Source organism: Phoca vitulina, unplaced genomic scaffold, assembly GCF_004348235.1.
Source record: "Phoca vitulina isolate PV1807 unplaced genomic scaffold, GSC_HSeal_1.0 scaffold55, whole genome shotgun sequence".
In the NCBI taxonomy this organism is placed as follows: Eukaryota; Metazoa; Chordata; class Mammalia; order Carnivora; family Phocidae; genus Phoca; species Phoca vitulina.
The window spans coordinates 5,225,198-5,249,465 of record NW_022589758.1 but is presented as its reverse complement, the minus strand read 5'-3'; the positions used below and the strand labels follow the sequence as shown (position 1 = coordinate 5,249,465).

Below are 24,268 nucleotides of genomic sequence, written 5' to 3'. Positions count from 1 at the left end.
GTACCCCCACAACCCCTTTCAACTCTGAGCCAAACTTAACACTCAATAGAGTTCTTTATTTGGCCCCTCTGTGGAGAAAGAATTCTGCCTCTGGTTTTAGGTGCACAAGAGACATAAATGACCCAATTGTTGCTATCAAGGAGTTTAGGTTCTAGGGAAGTTAAGTCACAAAACCATGTAGAAGTATCTAACAAAGCATGGTCTCTAGAAGGTACTACCTCCCCCCCAGATCCGATCACTACATTGTCCGGTGCCCCTGCCATGCTGTTAATGAAGCCTGAGACTGAGCAGTAATACACGCTACTAAAACACTAACACGGTCAGCCCCAACACCAGCTTCAGGCTGGTCTTGCAGTTGAAAATGAGTTCTTTGGGAGCAGGGTTTGCTTCCTCCATTGCTTTTGTTATCTCTGCTTCCAAGTTCAAGCCGTTGTATACAGCAGGGGGTCTGCAGGCCACAGCCAACGGGCTGACGGTAGCTTGAAGCATTACGGTGCCAAGAGGGCCCACTTTACATTGATCTAATTTTCTTTTTCTCATTTTCAGATTTGTGCAGAGTCTCTCCATCTTTTCTTTTGAATTTCCTGCTGCCAGGTGAGTGAGGCTTTTTTTACGTGATAATGGTGTAGAAATAACATGTTTGGTTGTTTGTTTTTTTTTTTCTCTCAAATGACCTCCCTTCATTTCAAATCCCTATCCCTTAACCACTGTATTCTTTTTTGTTTGGTTTTGTCTTTAACTCCTCACTCCTACTTGGAGCCTTCTTCTTCAGACATTTTCTTTTCTTTGCGTATTCTATTGTGGATCCATTTCTTCTTGCTAATCCAGTTGTTTTTTAAGAACTTTCAGAAGTGGGTACAGATTTTGAAGTCACTTGGTGCAGTGAAATCTGGGGAAGGAAAACGATTGTTTCCAGAGAACTCTTTGGGATTTGGTTTCACTCTTCCTCTTTCCTTCTTTCTCCCTGGACTGGCTTCCCTGTCTCCAACAGCTCTTCTCATGCTTTGAAATGGACTATTGAACGTTCTCTCTCTCTTTTTTAAAATACATTTGTTTTTTTGTTTTTTTTTTAAGATTTTATTTATTCATTTGAGAGAGAGAGAGAGAGCACAAGCAGGGAGAGCGGCAGGCAGAGGAAGAGGAAGAAGCAGGCTCCCCACTGAGCAGGGAGCCTGATGCGGGGCTTGATCCCAGGACTCTGAGATCATGACCTGAGCTGAAGGCAGTCACTTAACCAACTGAGCCACCCAGGTGTCCTTGAACGTTCTCTTTTTTACTTAAAGTGCTGTGCCCATGCAGCTTCCAAAGGCTCCTCCCAACCATATTTCAGCTCCCAGCTCTCTTCTACACAGAAATTTTTAAACCACTACTGACTTACACTTCCTGTTTCCTTTGAGACTCCTAAATATTGGTTATTTCTGGGACTTCACTGGTATAAACAATAGAAATCTTATAACCAATGCAAGTATTAATTGCAATTAATAAAAATTATAATGATTTATAATTGAAATGATAAATAACAACATAGGTATTATGTTAAATGCTGATACGTTATTATTATGGATGAGGTTAAAATATCTGAGCAGAGTCACCCAGCTGGCAAATGGCCAAGCTGGGACTTGAAGCGGGAGTTGGCGTGGCGTGATGACAAAGGCCAGGAAGGGCACAGAATACTGGTGGGTGGTTTGCTTTTCTTAGTACCTCACTTCTAATCAAATAAGATCTTCTGATGATACAAACCATGTACTTCTGCCCCATCCCTGTCCCTATCCCCCAGTGTAGATCACCATCTTGAGGGTACTTTTAAGGAGAGTCTCCTATTTTTCTCCTCTACATATTGATGGAATTACCCTGCGGCAACAGATTCCAGACCAAATCAATTAAAAAAGTCTTTTCCGAGTGCCTGCTGTGGGTGGAGTTGCGTGCTGCTGGGCTTGGGGTGAGGTGGAGACGGAGTCTGTTCAGGCAAGGATATTGTGTTCCGCTGCCTTGGTGTTCTTTTTGGGCTAAGCTGAGTCTCATGGACCATGACGAGAACGTTAAAAAAAAAAAAAAAAGTCACTATTTCTTTGGCTACACCGATGACCCATGAATCTAAGTACATAGTAGCTATAAGTTCTCGAGGGCAGGAAAGATATCTGTCTTGTTTGTTGTAGTATCGTAAGTCCCAAGCGTAGTACCTTGCATGTAATAGAACCTCAACACAGTTTTATAAACCAGATGAATGAATGTGGGAAATAATTCCCAAATCTATTTACATTTAGCACCAGAGGATACTGTAAACTTGTCTTATAATTCTGCTTGTAATAATAGCTAACACTTTTTGACTATACTAAGTCTTCCTTATAGTACTTAATTTCATTTCTACAGAACCCTGTGAGGTAGATTTTATCATGACCTCCAATTTTTAGATGAAGAATTGAGGTCCAGAGAGCTTAAGGAACAGGTGAAGGTTACCCTGTAAGTGGTGGAGCCCTGGGTTCGAAGGCAGGCCGTTGGCTCTACCAGGCATGCGCTTGTTCAACATACTTAACCATGCACTGGGAAAGGAGCCTGAAGAATGAGGGCAGAGACGAAGCGGGCTTTCGCTTTGCCTTGGGTCTTCACACATCGGGTAATGAAGAGGCTGAAAGAGGCTGGGCGATTGCAGGTAGGACAGTGGAGGAGTTTGGACATGAGTGAGGGAGTTGGAAAATATCGGACCTTTCACAGAGTTTTGTATTTGTTTACTTTAAGTGCACAATTTATTTCTAATCTTGCACATCTGATAATGATTCACTTGTTTTATTGAATAAAGCTTCCCTCCACCCCCCGCCCCCCCGCCGCATTAGAAAGCACTTAATGCTTATTAAGGAAATCATTTTGCAATGCAAAGACCAAACAAATCATGTCCTTCCATTTGCTTCTAGAGACATGAAAGCTTCATATTACCATCATGCTGGATGGTTCCCCATTGACCTGACTTTGTGCAATGACAAATGATACACAAAGCTGCCATTTTGGAGTTCATATGCAGCACTTACCACTTAACCCAGTTTCTGTTGTCGTTAGGACATGGGCTTTTTTGGGCATATGAGATGTCATTTCTCTTACTACAGCGTTGCTGGCTTTAGTTCTTGGTGACTTCATCTTCAAAAAATTTTGTTGCTGAAGTTCGGAATGGTTCCTTTTGTCCTATATTTATTTACTGATTACCCTAGTTTACAAGATTTGAAATTGCTGTTAGACATTTCTGTGAGCATTCCAGAGACTTCTGTAAATAGTCTTATTTGATTTATAAAATGGGTAAAAATGTGAGGACTTTCCTTGTCAGGTTTTGGCACCACGGTTATCCTAGCCTGGTAAAAATGAGTTAGGCTGTGCTCTCTTTCTCTATTCTTGGAGTTTTTGTGAGATTGGAATTCTTGTTTTTTAAATATTTGATAGAATCACCAGTGAAAATATCAGGGACTGGACTTTTCTTTGTCTTTTGGAAAATTTTTGAGACTTCTAATGATTAGACACCTACTCATGTTTATGATTTCTTCTTGATTCCTTTTTGGTTAAGTTTTATGTTTTGCATAGGGATTTGCCCATTTCTATCTAGATTTTCAAAATTATTGAATAATGTTATCCCTAAGATCCTTATATCTTGTATGTTTATAGCATTTTCAATTATATCGCTTTTTAAATTCTTTCCACTGATTATTTGCTGGTGCTCACTCTCTTTTCCTCCCCTTTCTCCCCCTCCTCCCCTCCTCTTAATTTTGCCAGAATTGTCTCTCCAAAGAACAACCTTGGCTGTGTTAATAACTTTTATTTTATGTCTTTTTTATATATCACTATTTAATGCTTTTTATTATTTCCTTTTTATTTTTTTAAAGATTTTATTTATCTTGAGAGAGAGAGAGTGAATGGGAGTGGGGTGGGGTGGGTAGGAGCAGAGACAGAGGGCGAGAATCTCAAACACACTCCCTGCTAAGCGTGGAGCCCGATGTGATCATGACCTGAGATCATGACCAGAACTGAAATCAAGGGTCTGATGCTTAACCGACGGAGCCACCCAGGCACTCCTAAAAGATTTTCTTTTTAACTAATCTCTACATCCAATGTGGGGCTGGAACCTACAACTCCAAGATCAAGAGTCGCATGTTCTACTGGCTGAACCAGCAGGCGCCCCTCTAATATGTACATTTAAAATGTAAATTTCACTCCAAAGATCTTTAGTTCTATCCTACATGCTTTGAAATACAGTCTTTTTTATTATTGATCGAGTCAAACATTTTCTAATACATGTAATGACTTCTTCTTTGACCTGTAAGTTTGTTAAATAACAATTTACCTTTTTATTATGGTTTAATTGTCTTGCAGTCAGAGAAAATGCTCTTTTTTCCTTCTCCAGTTCTGTAAAACATTTTTGAGACTTCTTGTATGGCTTGGTTTTCATAACTACTCCCAAGTGGAGTGGAGGGTTTATAGATGGTCTTTAAGTCAGGTTGGTTAAATGTGTCATTCAAATATTCTATATTCTTAGTGACTTTCTTATTTGAATTTTACCAATTGATGATAGAGACGTTAATTTGTCATCTTCTTATTGAATCTAACCTTTTATGAATGAACCATTTTATTTACAGGTAATGCTTTTTGCTTTACAGTATAATTTGTCTGATATTAGTATAAACATATTTTCTTTTGATTAATATTGGCATTACATATCTTCCCATCCTTTTATTTTCAAACTTGTATCATTATGTTCTAGTTGTGTCCTTATAAATACCATATTTGAATTTTGGTGTTTTTTTTTTTCAGTCTGATGATCATTGCTTTTTCATTGAATCATTTAGTCCATTTATATTTAATGAATCATTGATTCATGTGCATGTTTACATTTACCATATTCTATTTTTCCTAATCATTTTTCTTTCTTTTGCTCCCTTTTGGAGCTTTCTTTCAAATTATCTGAATATTCTAAACATCCCCCCATCCACTTGTTAGGATGTTATATACCGCACTTCTATTTTTTAATAGCTAGTATAAAAATCACAATGTCTACCCAACTTTTCAATGTCTAAAGATAATCCATACCTTAGCCTCATTTAATATAATATAAGGACCTTGGAAGACTTTAATTTCTTAATTTCATTTTTTCATCTCCTAATTGAGATATATATAATCTATATTATATAATGTATATGTAAATAATATAGTTGTCATTTTTATGCTATCATGTTTGACTTATCCCTGCAAGATATTATTGTTAATGTTTTATATAGTCAACATTCGTTTGTTACGCTAAGCGAATTAAGTCAATCAGGGAAAGATATATTATCTCACTCATGTGGAATTTAAGAAACAAAACAGAGGATCATAAGGGACGAGAGGAAAAAATAAAACAAGATGAAATCAGAGAGGGAGACACACCACGAGAGACTCTTAATCATAGGAAACAAACTGAGGGTTGCTGGAGGGGAGGTGGGTGGGGGGATGGGGTCACTGGGTGATGGGCATTAAGGAGGGCACTGGGTGTTATATGCAACTGATGAATAACTGAACTCTACATCTGAAACTAATGATATACTATATGTTAATTAATTGCATTTAAATAAAATGAGATAATTAAAAAAAACACATTCTTTTGGATTTACCAGTATATAGTACCACCCTTAGCTCTAGGCAGTTGGGGCCTCTGGCCTGTGTCTCATGCTTTAGAGGTCCCCTCTCTGACCCTTCCCTAGTCATACCCCTCTCTAAGGGTGAGAAGCTTGTGACACAAAGAAATGATGCCCACCTGGAACCTGCTTCACTCCGCCCCCAACCCTTGCTCCTAGATCTTGCTATGGGACCCTGGGACCCTGGAATTCCCTCTCCAGTCATTGTGTGCCTATTTCCAGGACCTGAGCAGGCCTCTCCCCCCAGGCAAGTCATGCTGCAGGTGTCCATACCTTTAGACCTAAGGGATGACCAAGGGGTAGCTGCTGGCAGGGAGAGAGGGGGGTTTAGGTGTACAGGCTGGGCTGTCCACATACATGTGCACAAAACCTCTTGTATTTTGAGATGGAGCCTCAGTGGAAGAATAAGGGCAAATTGTACCTCCTTTAATTTATTTTTTTTATTTAAAAACATTTTTTTAAGTAAGCTCTATGCCCCAAATGGGGCTTGAACTTACAAACCCAAGATCAAGAGTCACATGCCCTACAGACTGAGCCAGCCAGGCACCCCTGGACCTCCTTTTAAACTCCTAACCTGTGTATCGCAAATGTTAGGAATGGGCTTGGTCACACGTAACCACTTTCTTTGTTCTTCATTCCTTGTTGCATCTCAGATCTTACATCTTTTGCCTGAGTATATCTTTCGGGATTTGCTTCAGGGAGGATTTGCAGGTAGTGAACAATATCACAGTTTTTTTTTGTCTGTCTTCTGGCTTCCACTGTTGCTTCTGAGAAGATAGCTGTCAGTCTATCACATGCTCCTTTGAAGGTAAACTGTCTGGTTTTCTCTGGCTACTTGTAAGTTTTTCTCTTTATCTTTGGTTTTCTTCAATTTCACTATTTTGTGTCTAGGTGTAGATTTCCTTTTATTTATTGTACAGATTCTTTAGGCTTCTTGAATCTGTGGATAGATGGTTTTCACCAATTTGGGGTCATTCAGTCATTATTATTTCAAACCTTGATTCTTTTTTCCTTTTTGAAAAAATTTTTAAAGATTTTATTTATTTATTTGTCAGAGAGAGCGCAAGCAGGGGGAGCGGCAGGCAGAGGGAGAAGCAGGCTCCTTGCTGAGCAGGGAGACCGATGCAGGACTCAATCCCAGGACCCTTTGACATTTTTAAAGAGTACAAGCAGATATTTTTTTTCTAAGATTTTATTTATTTGACAGAGAGATAGAGAGCACAAGTAGGCAGAGAGGCAAGCAGAGGGAAAGGGAGAAGCATGCTTCCCGCCGAGCAGGGAGCCCCATGCGGGGCTCGATCCCAGGACCCCGGGATCATGACCTGAGCCGAAGGCAAGATGCTTAACCGACTGAGCCAGCCAGGTGCCCCTCCTTTTTGAATTTGAAATATATGTTAGACCTTGTATTTTTTTTTCTCCATGTCTCTGAACTTTTCTTTTGTATTTCATATCTGGAGCTCAGGTTTACTTCATTAGGCCCATAACCTCAGGCATAAGTGGTTCCTTTGTTTATATTACCTCCCTGAGTTCCTGCTTTCACTTCACCTTTGGCGTGGTGATTCTTTTCTATCTTGTCAGCTTTTTGATATATTTAAGAAAATGCTCTTAATATGTCATTTGTAATTTTTGATTGTCTTCAGCAGAAGGTTTGGTCTAAATAACTGAACCCAACATATTCTTGGAACACTGAAGAAATTTTTTTTCCTGAGGTATTTGCTATATCAGGGTCTTTTAGTAGAGTTCAAATAAAATTTAACTATGCTTTTACTAACAGTTTCTGGATTCCTTTTTTAGAGTAAACACATGACCAGAGACTCAAGGGGGGAAAAAAAAGCAACCCTGAGATTCTCTGACTTCTTTGACAGTTGAATGATCCAAGTCAATTGCTTTATTTGCACTGAGAACCTCTTCAGCACCTCCCTTTTAAATTTCCCCTTGTGCAAGTCTGGTTAACCAACACTTATGACTCAATGTAAATATCTCAAAGGCATAAAGTTTTCTAGGAGACTTAGGGAACAATTACCACACCTCTTGTTACTTCGGTCAAAAATATTGATCATTGCATATATCACAGCCGCCATGGTATAATCGAAATATGCCAGTTAATCAGAGGTAATAGAGAATAACCTTTACCCAGACCTGCCCTCAAGTGGTATCAAGCTATTGCCCCCCCACTTTTAAGTCTTATTCTTTAATTATTCTATATTTAGATAAAGATAAATTTATCATTTATTGCTATTCAGGGTTGCACTGATGACATATGTGTCTTTAAAAATATGATAAACGATAGTATATTTAAAGAAATTGAAGAGATCTAGAACAATTTCTTGGAGGGTTACAGACAGGGCCATGGCCTACAGTCGTGTCGCTTGTGTACCGTACAACCCCAGGGGTGCCATTTACATCAGAGTCCACAACCATAAAAGGGGGCCCAGGACCATGAGGAAGCTTGGAAAATCTTCTATGAGTGATTGTCTAGCGTCAAGGTCTAGGTTTTAACTGTTTAAATGCTAGCAGATAGTTTTCTTTGTAATTGATGTGATCTTACCAGCCATCCTCAGCACCTCGAAAATTTGCTAAGAATCAGTGGCTGTTTAAATCTTCTTTCTTGATGACCTGGAGAGCATTGAGCTAACCCAAGTTACCCTGGAAGATGAAGAAAAGTTCCAGCTCAAAAAGATAGAAATGACTTTCATGTATAATGAATAAGGCTTTCAACAAAATCCACAGATTTCCCTCTTGGATCAGTGATCCTAGGACTTTATGGCTTAGCAGGATGTCCTCCAGCTTATACAGAGCAACTGAGGGCTGCATTATTTTAAATACCATAAAATTTCTCCTATTAGGAAATGTATATTCAGTCTTGAGGAAAGATATTTCAGGCTTGATAACCGAAAGCGGTCTTTTCAGTGGTAGCTGGTCTGTAGTAAGTCCTTCTTGATCCATACTCTCTTTCCAAGATGATTGCTGGCGTCACCCTTCATTCTGACCTTTCCTGCTCTCATTTGGGAGTTGAGTACAGGCTCTCTTCAGTGAAAAGGCATGGTTTATTTTGATCAGAGGCCCATGTTATGGCACATAATAACCAGTCACTGTGTACTGTGACTGATTTAACTTTGACCATATCTTATACCACTCAGGAGGTCCTGCCCTAGGATTTGGCAAAGTTCAAGAATGAGTTTGCAGAAATTTTGAAATTATATAATAGCATCTTGCATTTGTTGATTCATTTCACCTGATAGACTCAGACGTTTACTTCCAAGGAGGCACATTCTCAGGAGGCCAGCACTGTGGCCTGGTAGAAAGAGTAGGAGTCCCACCAAACAGCCAAATGACCTTGACCCATCTCCTAGAACATGTTGGACCTCTTCCTTCATGTGTAGAATGGGGGTTTGAGGCTAGGTGAATTCCGAGTTCCTTTCCAAAAATAAACTGCTCTGATACTCTTTCCAGAACTAAAATTAGGTACTTGCACAGTCAATCTTCTAAGTCAGTTCTACAAATTCCAGGTAGAGTTGAGTCAAGGCATTTGTATAGGAGAGTTTTTGGGGTTTTTTTGTTTGTTTGTTTGTTTGTTTTGGTAGAGGTTTGTTTCACTAAATATAGATTTTTAAAAAAAATAACAGTGCTTTTGGAGGGGAACTGAGTTCAGAAATAAAAAATAGATTGGTTTTTAAACTTTTAAATGAAACTTTTTGTGACATACGCCTAAGTGTACAATTCGATGAGTTTCAGGAACTGAACACACCCATGTAACCTGCACACAGAATGGTATCTGTACCTCAGAAACCCCTTTGTGCCCACGTCTAATTATTATACCCGCACCCCCTATCCAAGGATAACCACTCTCCCTACTCCTTGCTCCATCGATTGGTTTTGCCTGCTTTTGTACCTCCCACGAATGGAATTCTGTACAATGTGCATTCTTTCACGTCTGGCTCCTTTATCTCACTTTATGTCTCTGAGATTCATCAATATTGTTGTGTGTAGCTGTAGCAGACGCTTACATTTTCCTCCAGAGAGACATTGCTACATCTTTGCATTCTGGTTCGAGGGACTCATTTGGGAGGGTCAATAATATGCCATTATGAACAGAGAGAGGATAAAAGTGTTGAAGAGGAGAGCCAAACCAGAGGCATTTGACAACTTGTTAACATAGTGTATTATTATTATTTTTTTAAAGAGTAAATTTTTTTTGAAGATTTTATTTATTTGACACAGAGAGAGAGACAGCGAGAGAGGGAACACAAGCAGTGGGAATGGGAGAGGAAGAAGCAGGCTTCCCACTGGGCAGGGAGCCCGATGCTGGGCTGGATCCCAGGACCCCAGGATCATGACCTGAGCTGAAGGCAGACGCCTAACGACTGAGCCATCCAGGCGCCCCAACATAGTGTATTATTAATATATGATACAGCTTATTGATTTAAAAAATGTAAGCCCTCTTTGGAAGGAGAAGGACTCACCTCCTGTCTAAGACATTATCATGCCACGTCCAAGGAAAGAATTCCGTCGCTGGTACTGGTGATGGCTATTAAGTTACAGGATCCTTAAAGATTGCCAGCTTTTCCTTGGGGCTGAGAAATTATGTTTTATCCCCATCTTTCCGTGCCCTCGTCCCCGTAATCCCTGCACTGTTTTACCCTGCACATGCCGGGTGCAAAATAGGTATGTGTCGACCGAACGAGTGAAGAGTACAGCTAGCGTTTATAGTGGCTTCACAGGGCTTACTCACCACAGCAACGCTGTCGGGTTGGAATCCTGGCCATTGGAAAGAACTTGTCCAAAGTCATTCAGACACTGCATGGCAGAGCCAGAACCTTGCGACTCCTGCTCCTCAGTCTTCGCCACCGGGCATGCGTACTCTCTCGTTCGGAGGCTGGCAGAAGCTGCGGTGGTGGCTGGGGTCGTGGGTGCTCCGTGGTCAGGACTTGTGGCAGCCGAGAGCATACAGCCTGGTCTGCCCTGGCCGCTCGCCCTGGGGCTGTGTAGGGGGAGCCTGCTCAGTGGGCTCTCACGTCCCCGTTCTTGTGCCTGAGCCCGTGGGCAGATTGTGACTTCCTGGCTGGCTTCTTCCTCCCTCGGCATCCCGTGCCAGCCGCCGCTGCTGGTGCTGACTGCCTGGCATGGGGTTCTGTTGGCCAACTCCTCCACCGTTAGAGCAACTGACACAGTCTCAGGATTTGCCATTCTCTCTGTGTGCCAGGCTCCCCCCTCAGTACATTTTTTTTTATTGCCCCTCAATAAATAATTTGTTGAATGAATGAATGCATGAATGGTAAATGAGGCTTTTAAATTCAGTTTTGATACGAACTGTGCTTTTAAAAAATGTTGACTCTGTCCTCCTGACCACTAAAGATGCAAGCAGTGATAATGGACTAGTATGTAATAAAGAGGAAATCCTTTTACAGTATAAGACATAAACAGGAGTAGAATTATTTATAGGATTCTCCAACCCCTTTTGATTCTTAGCATAGTTTTTAACCAGCATTTATATAGTCGTAATAATTATATATGCAGCGCTTTTTGTTTTTAACTTCTCTTGATATTTTGCATGCATTGATGTTTTCCATAAATTCACAGGGACCACGTTTTTAAAAATTTTTTTAAAAATTTAATTTTGAGTGAAGTATAGTTGACATACAATATTACATTAGTTTCAGGTGTACAACAAAGCAATTCGACAATTCTGCACATTATGAAATGCTCCCCACGTTAAGTGTAGTTACTATCAGACGTCATACAAATTTATTACAATATTACCGACTGTATTTTTTATGCTGTACTTTTCATCCCCGTGACTTATTTATTTTATAACTGGAAGTTTGTCCCCCTTAATCCCCTTCACCTATTTTGCCTGTCTCCTCTGGCAACCACTAGTTTGTTCTCTGTATTTGTGAGTCTGTTTCTGTTTTTTTGTTTTGTTTTGTTTTTAGTAATTTTTAATGTAATGTGATACCCCACTGGGTGGTCCTCCCATAATAAACAGAGGTTTTGCTCTTTATAGCCAGTGCCCCCATCTGGCATTGCCAGTTCTCTGGAACGAGAGTAATTTTTTTTTTTTTAATTTTATTTATTTATTTGACAGAGAGAGAGACCGCGAGAGAGGGAACACAAGCAGGGGGGAGCGGGAGAGGGAGAAGCAGGCTTCCTGCCGAGCAGGGAGCCCGATGTGGGGCTCGATCCCAGGACCCTGGGATCATGACCTGAGCTGAAGGCAGACGCTTAACCGACTGAGCCACCCAGGTGCCCCTGGAATGAGAGTAATTTAAAGGATGCAGGATTGCAGGTTGCCTTGGTTAAGTAACTGCCTCTTGGGTATTGCTGTGTTGTGATTGCGGCATGCTATGATGATACGTTTTCCCTTTATTTTATTCCAGGATGTTTTTCTCTGGCAGGCAGTGTGGCCATGTTGGCAGACCTGAAGAACTTTTACTGATGTTCAAGATATTTCTTATCATCATTTGTCTTCATGTTGTTCTGGTTACATCCTTGGAAGGTAATGTGCCTGGGTGTTTTTGTTTTGTTTTGTTTCATTTTTTCCCGTTTTATCTCTGTCTTTATGTGTTTATTTAGGTTTTTTTTTTTTTTTTACTGTAAAGTAAACATAACATAAAGCTTACTATTTTAACCATTGAACCACTGGCATTAAATATATTCCCAATTTTGTACAACCATCACCACTATCCATTTTTAGGATATTTTCATCATCTCAAGTAGAAACTCTGTCCATGTTAAACAGTAGCTCCCCATTCCCTTTCACCCCAGTCCCCGGTACTCTCTCTGCTTTCTGTCTCTATGAATTTGCCATTCCAGGTACCTCATATAAGTGGAATCATTCAATATTTGTCCTTTTGTTTCTAGATTCTTCCACTTAGCATGTTTCCAAAGTTCCTCCATGTTATAGTATGTATCAGCATTTCATTCCTTTTTAAGATTGAATAATACGCCATTGTGTGTATAGACCACATTTTGTTTATCCATTCAGTGTTGATAGACATTTGGGGTATTTCTACCTTTTGACTGTTGTAAATAATGCTGCTCTGGATATTGGTGTACAAGTACAATTTCGAGTCCATGCTTTCAGTTCTTTTGGGTACATATACCTGGGAGTGGAATTGCTAGATCATATGGTGATTCTATGGTGATTCTTCTTGAGGATCTGCCACACTGTTTCCTCCAGTGGCGGCACCATTTTTCATGCTACCAGCAGGGCACAAGGATTCCAGTTTCTCTCTGTCCTCACCAACACTTCTTATTTTCTCTTGTTTTGATAGAGGGTGTGAAATGATACCTCATCATGGTTTTGATTTGCATTTCTTTAATGATTAGTGATGGGGAGCATCTTTCATGGGTTTATTGGACATAACGATATTTTTTTAGAGAAACGTCTACTCAAACCTTTGGCCCATTTTTGAATTGGGTTGTTTGGGTGTTTTTGTTGTTGTTGAGTTTAAGAGTTCTTTATATATTCTGAGTATTAAATCCTTTACCAGATAATATGATTTGCAAATATTTTCTCCAATTCTGTGTTGTCTTTTCACTCTCTTAATAGTGTGCTTTGACGCACCAAAGTTTTTATTTTTGATGAAGTCCAATTTATCTGTTTTTACTTTTATGCCTGTGCTTTTGCTGTCTTATCCAAGAAACCACTGCCAAATCTGATGTCATGAAGATTTCTCCTACATTTTCTTCAAAGAGTTTTAGAGTTTTAGCTCTTATGGTCAGGTGCTTTGATGCATTTTGAATTCATTTTTGTATATGGTGTGAGGTAAGGGCCCAGCATCATTCTTTTGTGTGTGGACATCCACTTTTCACAGAGCTATTTGTTGAAAAGACTGTCCTTTCCCCATTGAATGGTCTTGGCACCTTTGTCAGAAATCAATTGACCACATATGTGAGGGTCTATTTCTAGTGTTTATTTGTTTATTTGAAGGCACTTCTGCATGGAAATGTTAAGGGAGGTAGACAATCAGCCAAATGAAGCAGCATGGTTTTCAGAAGAGAGGATCTTTAGAATGAAACATGGAGAAAATGTACCTAAGGAAGGCAGCAAAAAGGCCAGAAATCTTGGCTGCAACATTTGTAGGCACAACTTCCAAAAAAATACAATGCTGCTATGCAAATGGAAAGAATCCTCACCAGGAATATTATTTAAGAAGAATTATTAAGGACACAGAGAGAAATACCTTTCTTACTCAGAGGAGAGTGGCAGGATCAAGGAATCTTCATTGGATAAAGCAAATATCTACTAGCAGCAAACAAAGACATGTAAACAAAATAGATGCACAACACACACATGCGAACTGAATGGAAAACTTCTGAACAGGATAAAACACAATAATTGACAATCCTTCAAAAAGCAGGCACTGGGGCATGTCGAGAAGCCACAATACTTGAGAAAAAGAAATGGTAAGAGCTAAACATGTACTGACTGCTTACGATGGGCCAGGTCCCTCCGTGCTTTACACATACACACTCTCTTAAGCTTCTCAACCACATCTGTGAAGGAGAGGTCCTAGTGTTAGCCCCATTTCCCAGATCAAGAAACTGAGTCTCAGATAAGTAAGTTGCTCAAGGAAGTGGCTGACTGGAATTTGTAGCCAGCTCTGAATTTTGTGGTCATAACCAGAAAACCAGAGTTCTCAAACTCTGAAAACATCAGTTCTCAAAATGTCAGAATCCCCTGGAGGACTTGGGTCTCTCCCCCAGACTTTTTGATTCAGTAGGTATAGGACCGGACCCGAGAATGGACATTTCTAACAAGCTCCCAGGTGATGTTGATGCGATTGGTTCAGACTACACTTTGAGGACCACTGCCTGCACAACTGGCAGAAGACAGAAGTAGGTAGAGAAAACTCCTCCAGCTAAATATCACGGGCTACACATTCTGCTGTGGTACTGTGATGTTCCCCTAAACTATGCTTGCACGTCATCTTCTTGGGGCATTAAAACATCACCGTGGGATTGGCAGAGCAGAAGTCAAATGTCCCCACTCTACTGATGAGTAAATGTCCCCAGGGGTGTGATTGGTTGGAAAATGGCGGAGCCAGACTAGATACTAGATCTTCAGTCTCATGTTTCAGTGCTTTTTCCACCATGGGGATAGATGAGGAAGGAAAGTGGAACATAAGGGGAAAAAAGTCATCAAAATGAAAGCGGCTTGGTAGAAATAAGTCTTTTTGAAAAAGTATTTTTAAAAGTGATTAAAATGGGGCAGGTAAACAGGAATGTGCATGCGTGCTGATGGCTCCCATGTCTCTCTAACTGCGAATGATCTGTGCCTATACGACCATGCATGGCCTGTGCTTGGAACAAGCCAGAAGTGCCAGGGAGTTAACACTCCAAAATAGTGAGGGATGAGAGTCGGCGTTTACCTATGCCAGCTTCCTCGTCCCTTGGTGAGATGTTGCTGAGCTGTGTTCTACACACCTAGTAGATTGTTGGGTTGTGCCCCAGTTGCCCCCAGTAGTAATCCACTCATTAATGTACCCATTATTGTCTTTACCCCCTTCCCTGTCTTACTTCCCTACTCCCTCCCTCTGCTTTCTGGGGTCTCCCCACTTGGAACTGAATGAATCGTCCAAGGTCCAGCCAAATATTGCTACCTCTATAAAACCTGCCCTCATCTCTTCAGAAGAATTAAACCTCTTTCCCCAGTGCTTTTCTCTTTATCCATATCTTTTTATACTTGTCCCCTTCTATGACAGCGTTAGGTACTTCCTTTGTATCACGGGTCCTTTTAGCACATTGTCAGCACCAGGTGAGAATGGAGAAGGAGGGTTTGCGGGAGCGGATGGGAAACTAATGGGCAGGCTGGGGACTTGCTCTGGGCCATGCCCTGCTAGGTGTTTAGCTATATCATCTCATTTACTCCTCACAAAAACGCCTCAGTTTTTGTGTCTCAGTTTACAGTCTCAGTTTACAGATGAAGAAACTGAGTGTCCGTGTCAAAGAGATTAAGTCATTTGTGCAGAGTCTCATAGCTCAGAGGATTCCCCGTTGGGATGTGTAGCTTGTGCTGTTCATACTCTACCGGGTTGCCTCGTAGGTGTCTGAAGACTGAAGGAACGTGTCACTGAGGTGTGGGGAGAAGACAGGGAGCCGGGGTATGCCGCTGGTTAGCAGCCATTCCCCCTGGTTTTGGGGTATTTGGACTGCAAACACAGTAGCTTCATCCTGGAAGCCTGAGAGATGACTCATTAGCTCCCGACAATAAGGAGAGGTAGGTCTGACACTCTCTTGTTAGGCCACTGGCCAACAGAGAATCCTTAGACCCTAATGCTTTCAGTTGTGTAATTTGGTAATGTGTGAGGGAATCATTCTTGGTCTACCAGAAGCCCACATGAGCTTCAGTAGGTAATTATACTTCTCTCTTGCCTCTAGCTCTCCTGGGCTGTGCCAATGCCTTTTTTTCTTTTCTTTTTTTGTCTTTGAAGGAGGTCTTCTTTTAGGTACAACTATTTTCCAGAGGGTGAGATGACATAATAGTGGAAGATGGTTATAATTTCATCCTTGTAGAGTTGTCTTCCCCATTTGGAAACAATTACACATTTGAGCCAGTTTGGTAAGCTCATGAGCTATAATCCCCAACTTTCTCTCTCTGGTCTGGGCCTAGATCTTTCTGCACTGCAGGCATTTCCAGAGATAGATTTCTCTGTAATTCTTCTCTCCCAAGGCCTCACTCTCTTGTTTCCTCTTATCCTCTCATGCTTTGTCCATCCAAATCTTTGTTCTTCCTTGTGCAGTGCATGGTAAAGCTGTAGGAGTGTAGACTGTAATGCTTCTGAAAGGCAGGGAACCTGTCTTGTTTGACTTTGTCTTCCAGTACCAAACCGGGTGCTGTACTCCTTCTCTCTCAATTCTCTATCTGTGCAAATGAGATTATAAATACCATGGCATTGATCTGATGCTCAGCCAATCTTACAGCCTCCCAAATTCCCACTACCCCCATACGGGCATGAGGTCACTTCTGGTAGACCCTGCCTCTTTCCCTGGCAGATAGAAGTGGTGACAAGGAATGGTAGAGGCTCTAGAGAGTTGAAGGGGAAACTGAAAGCGGAAGACATTGTGTCCCACTTCCCACTTAGAACTGGTCAGAACTCATAGCAGCCTGTACGTCAACATGGAGGCCATGGTAGAGATGAAAGATGATGACATAGAGTGTTTAGGCAGAGAGAAGGCTGGAGATGGTGTCTTTTTCAAGTCTTTCTTGTCTCTTGTGGGCAGGGTAGAGATTCTAAATGGCCTTCATGTTCCTTGTGGGTAGCTGTGTTGTGAGCCAGGAGCAGGGACAGAGCGCAAAAGCGATGGTGTGGACAATTTAGACCAGGGGCCAGATGAAGGATGTGACAGACACTCAGAGGTGAGACTTGAGGGGACCTGGATTATCAAGAGAGGGACCCCCAGGCCAAGGTGGGCTACTGAGAGAATAGACCATGGGGGCCAGTGGACACAGTCTTCAGCAGTGGATGCCAACTGGATACTCAGGAACCCCACAGGGTGAGGGAGATCTCTGGAGAGGCCATTGAGAACCCATTGCTCAACACGGGGTGGGCTCAGAGATCCGGGCTCCTTCTCCCTGCTGCCAGAAGAACACTAGCACCCCATTCCCAACCTGGAAGCCATCTTGACCACCAGATGGAAGAGGAGGCAAAACAAAGATTGTGCATTTATCCAAAAGACATTGAACTGGAGATCATTTCAGAGCAAAAGAGCGAGCCACCTTAAATCATCAGGTGTAAGGATCCCTTTCCTGTACCTCTGGAATGGAGGCTCCAAAATAAGATGGAAGCTTGGGTATTTTTTTTTTTATGTGTTTCTTTATTGTTGCTATTATTTGTACATCCAAATTCTATTTATAAATTTTAAACTAACTCTAAAACGAATACATATTAAGATGTGTTAGGACACTCTGCTAGGGATTGTTGAAGGTGATCATCATATCCTGAATTCTGCTCCTCCTTCTGGTTTTACCTTTTCAGGTATGAAGAAATATCTAGTCAGGTCCTTGAGGGTAAGGGTGACAACTTTTTCCTCTCTGTATCCTCCATAGTCTAGCACATAGTAAATGCTCAATAAACTCTGGTTGTTTGATTTTGACTTGTGACTCTAGTGTAAAGCCTAGAGATACTCTAAAACGCGGACCTCTCCCTTCAGCTTACATCACCAGCATTACCCTCATCTGAACCCAGTGAGTTCTTAGACAACATATGTTACTCCTCTAATGTTTTGCATAGACCTCAATGAAGTGGCTGTCCATTGGCTAGAAACCCTTAAAGAATGGTTTCCTCTCCTCCATATGATAAAGGGGCTCAGCTGATTGCATGTTAGGATTCCTTCACACTCTTACATTCTGAGTTCAATTACCCAGTAGGGAGAGTCTTCAGCTTCCTAATTCATTGTCCTGGGTTACCAGAGATCCTTGGGGTCTGCTTCGAACTGAGAACCACTCATCTCTGCCATCTCATTTTAAGGCTGCTCTCCTATTCAAAATTCTTTTTTAAAAAGATTTCTTTATTTATTTTAGAGGGGGGAGGGAGAGAGAGGGAGAGTGAAGGAGAGAGATCCTCAAGCAGACTCCCCACTGAGCGCAGAGCCCAATGTGGGGCTTGATCCCAGGACCCTGAGATCCTGACCTGTGCTGAAATCATTGGACGCTTAACCAACTAAGCCACCCAGGCGCCCCCAAAATACAACTTTTCTAACTAAGTAGGCCTCAACAGGAATATCCGTACTTCCAGGCTTTGTTAGTGGCTTTTACTAGTATGTAGGTGTTTACAGAAATGGTTTGTCATATGGGAGTCCTACTCTTGAGGATCATGAAAAAATCATAATATGGATGTTTGTTGGGAGCAGAACTAGGGAGGTGAGTCACAAAGAAGGGGAATTCATAGATTTAGCTTCAAAGTGGCAGGGACTCCTCCTCCTCTAATTCCTGTTGATTCTTTGACTTTTGACCTTGTCGATATCATGGCAAAGAAAAAGAAAATGGTAGTTGGGGAGAGTAATTTTAGCATTGATTTTGTCCCATCATTAGTTTAATGGATATTAATTACTCCGCAGCCCTCAAATTAAATGGATGTGGCAGAGACTGGTTGGCAGCTCACCAAACTTTAATTTTTTTCTTTCTCACCACACAGCTAGCCTCTGTTACCCAGCCTCCCTTGCCATTAGAAGTGGCTATGTGACTGAGTTCTGGTTAATGGATGTGGGCAGAAACAATGTTTGCCACTTCCAGGCTTAGCCATTAAAAATCTCCCACCTGATTCCCCTCACTGTCTCTTTTCCTGTTGGCCTGCTGGATATTGTTCTCCAGAGCAAATTTGGAATTTTCATGTTGAACACGGCAGTGCTCTGTCCTCCTGGGCCCCTCAATGACTGCGTGGAGCAGATGTCCCTCTCTCTGCCCTACCCTACTCTCCATTCTAGGCTGCTGATTGGACTTTATACATGGAAAAGAAACTTCTATTTTTTTGAGTCCCTGAGATTTTAGGATTTAGTTATTGCAGCAATTTGCCTTACCTTAACTAATACATCTATGACCCTTCTCACCAGGGTTGTTTGTACATCTCGTTCTGCCATTGGAAGGTGGGGTGGGGTGGGGTAGGCATCTCATCTTTCTTGAGATCAAGTCCAAGCTGGGGGAGTCGATGATGTCACTACTGAGATGCTCCTCACCCAATCACAAGAGAGTCCTTTGAGTGCCCGAGGCCCACCAAAGCCATCCACTCCCTTTGTGCCAACCCGGGCCACTAGGACTTTCACAGTTTGGCATACAGCAAAAGACTCCAGGCTCTGGACTTTCCGGGGTCAAATCTTACCTCTTCCGTTTATTAACTCTGACTATAACAAGGTATTTAATCACTGCGGTTCAATCTCCTTCTCTGTAAAGTAGCAGTATCTCTCAGAGAATTACTCGCAGATTGAATGAATGAATGCATGAAGAGACGCCTGTAATGCGTCTGACACACTGTCAGAACCCCTAAATACTGGCCGTCATCCCTAGAGACCAGCGCAGTGATGGAGATTTCTTTCAACAATGGCAGTGCTCTGTCTCTGTGCTGCCCTATACAGTAGCCGCCAATGACGTGTGGCTATTGAGCCCTTGAAACGTGACTGAGGAACTGGATTCTAATTTTGTTTAACTTGAATGAACTTAAATTTAAGTAGCCACACGTGGCCAGGGGCTACGGTAGTGAACAGTGCAGCTTAGACCATTCGTTCGAATTGCTTCGGAATTTTTCTCCTTCATACCGTGTAAGTCAGGGTTCAGTCACAGAAGGAGAGTCACTAGGGACACACACACACACACACACCCACACACTAAGGAATTTGTCACAGGGATGTGACCTTGTACAACTGCGGGAGCTGGCTAAGCAGCCTCTATAAAGCTGTTGCCTTCGCATCTGATGCCAGAACTTGCCATGTACCATGGGTGGGCAGGAGGGAGGCAGGAAGAAGGGTGACACCGGGAACAAGTTGGAACCCACAGGCATGACTGAAACCCATGTCCATTCTCGTTACCTGTGACCTTGGTGGTATGGTCGTCCCGCAGAAGCTGGGTCCTTAGCACAAAATTCAGTACCCACCTGGCCCAGGAGTCGGAGAAGCTGAAGCGGACCCGGGTGGCGCTGGAGCCGTTGCAGGCTGGCTGCGCCCTCACGTGAATGAAGGGAGGCGGCTGCTGCGCCTCTTCTGTCCGCATGTCCCACAGGAAGCTCTCCAGAAACGTACAAAAAAGGGAATTCTGGGAAATGCAGCTTAGGCCCGCCATGATGCTCCATTACCAAGACACCACACATACTGGAACGCTAACAAGCTCAATTTTGTATCTGCTAATAGTTCTAAGTAAAACCTGATACTAACATCTCCCAAGGCTCTACTGAATTGTTTCTGTTCTGCAGCTGGCCCGAAGATAATCCGAAGAGCCTTACAGCCAGCCAACATTATCTTTGAGTAGAAAGAGTATGAATTTTTTTTTAAATTTTATTTTATTATGTTATGTTAATCACCATACATTACATCATTAATTTTTGATGTAGTGTTCCCTGATTCATATGAATATTTTTTTAAAAGCTTTTCTTTCCACTTTTCTGTGGTTTAGAATTTTCTCCACATAAACCCACATTATTATTGTTATAATTAGAAAAGAAACTAATGTTAATTTTTAGAAGCCAGCCAGTGACCCCTGGGGAGACCATGCATCCCACTAGAGGGCACCCTAATAACATCACGATTAGATGCGCCTTTCACTTTTGCCCTGAAACTTTAACCGGGTCTTGACTTTGTGCAAAAATTTAAGAAACAGAAGGTAACAGTCACCTGATCTCCTGAAACCCTTTGACTTCTGCTTCTTTCCTTATGTTTCCAAAGCGATCCCAAGGGTGTTTGAAAATCAGAAGCAAAGAGTATAAAACGGAAAGAAAGTGAAGTGGAGGTCTTGCTCCATAGAAGGGAGAAACCATTTTTAGAAAGGTCACTAGGTAAACGAGGAACAGAGAGCATGATCGTATTAATTATGGACATGAGCACGGTTTCCTGTGTGGTCTCCTCATACATACCGATGAAGTATGTCCTATTGTGATTATCTTCATCCCTGTTTTCCAGATGGGAAACTGAAGTGCGGGGGGGCAGGGGGGTGCGGTAAGGAAGTTGTCCAGAGTTACCTAGTGGTGGATTACAGAAGTTGTGCAGAATTAACAAGTGGCAGATTTGGACCTACATTGTCTGGGCATCATAGTCTAGGTTCATGACCTACTTACTACACTTGAGGGATTCAGGGCAATGTCAAATGGACTGCTGGGGCTGACTTCTGTTTTCTGCATACCCCGACATCCCAGGGGACCCCCCATCCTCTCATCTTACCTTAGGGTGTCTGTTGAACCTCTTTTCATGCCAGCTTCCCAAGCACAGGTTCAGGTCCTCATCACGTCTTGGCCAGTCTACCGCAGCAGCACCCTCCTCTCCGGCCGCCTCGTGTATTTCGGAGCTATATAAAACAATACGTATGGTTCTGTGCTAGGGGCTGGGGAGAGGGGGGAGGCCATTTTGCCCCCAAGTCCTTATTTTAGGCTCTGCACTCCCAGAGAACCTAAACTAAGATGCCAAGGGGGTCGCTGCTTGATTGTGAGCTGGCAAAGAGTGGTGTGATCTAAAAGAGACTAGGGGCGCCTGAGTGGCTCAGTCGGTTAAGCGTCTGCCTTTGGCTCAGGTCATGATCCCAGGGTCCTGGGATCGAGCCCCGCGTCAGGCTCCCTGCTCGACAGGGAGTCTGCTTCTCCCTCTCCCTCTGCTGCTCCCCCTGCTTGTGCCCTCTCTGTCTCTATCTCAAATAAATACATAAAATCTTAAAAAAAAAAAAAAAGAGAGACTAGAAAACTCTCTGTACCCTAGCCACTAGTGTCCCTACCCTACATTTCCAGGTGCTTCTGCACTTAAAACTACCACAAGAAACTCTCGCTAACCCATAAATTATAGGTGCTTTGGCATGAAAGAATATGTCAACTAACTCACAGTAGAATTACCCTAGACAGGAGTGGGAATCAGGGAGAAGAAGGGCAGCCAAGCAGATGTTGCTCTCCTTAAGCCGCATCTCTTCTGGGAATAAGTAGAGATCAGCGTAGAGCATGCATTCTCTCCAGGGGCAGTATCGCCCCCACGGGAGTGAACATTGGCTTTTGGAGGCAAAAAAGTCTTACCAATCATACAGGGTTGGGACTAAGATAAGGCAAGTGAAGGGTCTAGAGCACAAAATTTTAAGAGATGCCCACTCTTAGCGCTGCATATGTGAGTGTGCACAAATCCAAAAACATACACATACATAAATGTGTACGTACTCATTAGGTGGAAGGAGATAAAGGGATGGAAAGGGTCAGGCAAAGAGGGAAAATGTAGGGATTTTAAGTAGAGTGGTCTGGATCAGCTTCTCAGCCGAAGGTGACATTTGAGCAAAATTCCAAGGAGGCGCCAGGGCACAAACCAAGGGGCTCTTGGGAGGAAAAGTGTTCCAGGCAGAGGGAACAGCAAGTGCGAAGTGTGAATATGGCCGGTGTGTTGGCAGAATAGCAGGGAGGCCTGTGTGGCTGAGTGAGGGGAGAATAGGAGGAGATGAGGTCTGGCTAGAAGGTCATCTGTTCCATGAGAATGTGGGGAGACTCCATGAAGAAGCAAGGGTGTACTGTCAGTCTAATAAGTGTTCAGTAAAGGCCAGTGTTCAGTAAAGTGTTCAATAAAGGCCAAGGCCCACCGAGAATTGCTGATTGTTTACACTTCGGGAAGTTCCATCAGCTAGCAGCTGAAGTTTTCTCTAATGATGTCATTATTAATCCTTTAATAAAAATGTTATGTCAGAGTACTTATTGAGCAGTGTGACGTGAGATGGTCACAGCTCAAGTAAACACTTCGGGCTGTGCCAAAGGAGAACTGTTTTCATTCATTTTGTTGGTTATGTAGTAAAATCTGAAAATACAGTTCTTGGAAGAGTATCTGTTGTTCCAAGCCCTGAAGAGCCAATATAATAACAAAACAATAATTGTTTTTTTGGGGGTTCCCATATAGGAGTGCCTAGGTGTGGCGCCTAGTTTTGAATCATCTCTCTATGGAATAGTAATTCAATCCAGAGGAGGACTGCCACCAGATTGTAAGTTTCAGCTGGGTCTAAAATATTCGTGCAAGGGGGGGCTAGTCGTGTATTTGTTTTAGATCCACTCCTCAAAAATTAAGTCTTTATCTTTCTCATTCAACTTGGGGCACATGCGTTGGAAGGAAATCCTCATTCGTGTTCCCACAGTCACAGGTATAAAACGACCAGCCGCCTCCCATTTCAAGTCATACAACCCCCACGGCATCAAAGAGTGGGCAGAAAAATGAAAACGTCAGAGACAGTCAGCCGTGACCTCGCCTGACTTGCATGCAGGTAGTTTGTTGGGGAGGTGATTTCAGGAATCAGGAGTGAGGGAACAGGAAGAAGGCATTAGGAAAAATGGAAAAGCCAATAAAGGGTATGTTACTGAGGTCACTGCGGTAGGCAGTGAAGGCTCAGGGTCATTGAATTTTTTATGTTGGTCGTGATATGTATCTTAGTGGCCATTTTAGCATACATTTGTAAGGTCCGCTAAGTGATCTGTCTGCTGTGATTGGCAATTACAACTACTATTCCAAACTTCAGATTCCGAATAATAACTGTCCAAGAAATACTCTCAAGTCTTTCCTTCATAGACTCTGCCTCATGGTTCTCAGATCCATTCCCTATCTTTCCCCTGCTGTGCTTTGTATCCCAGGGTCCTGACTCCTTGCACTATTTGTGTTAAGTTCCTGCTCTTCACCTACCACTGATGGGTTCCAGACTGATCCCTGACTGATGGAGACTCCTTAATGATGTCATCAGTCAATCCCAAAATATGTTTTTAAAATATTTTATTTATTTATTTGAGAGAGAGAGCACAAGAGGGGAGAGAATCAGAGGGAGAAGCAGACTCCCTGCCGAGCAGAGAGCCTGACACGAGGCTCGATCCCAGACTCCAGCAGATGCTTAACCAACTGAGTCTCCCAGGCGCCCCAATCCCAAAATGTTTTTGAACATCTACCAGATGCAGGGCACTGGACTGGATTCCTAGAAGATA

General features: G+C 42.4%; 1 protein-coding gene across 1 annotated transcript in view; it reads left to right on the top strand.

The window, feature by feature from the left end:
* Positions 1 to 561: 561 nt before the first annotated feature.
* Positions 562 to 24,268, top strand: part of ADGRG2 (adhesion G protein-coupled receptor G2) — a 76,335-nt gene continuing 52,628 nt past the window's right edge. Inside the window, exons 1-2 of the mRNA XM_032389600.1 lie at positions 562 to 594; positions 12,026 to 12,144. Coding sequence (XP_032245491.1) covers positions 12,027 to 12,144 — 118 coding nt within the window. The 5' untranslated portion in view covers positions 562 to 594; position 12,026. The remainder of the gene's footprint in view (positions 595 to 12,025; positions 12,145 to 24,268) is intronic.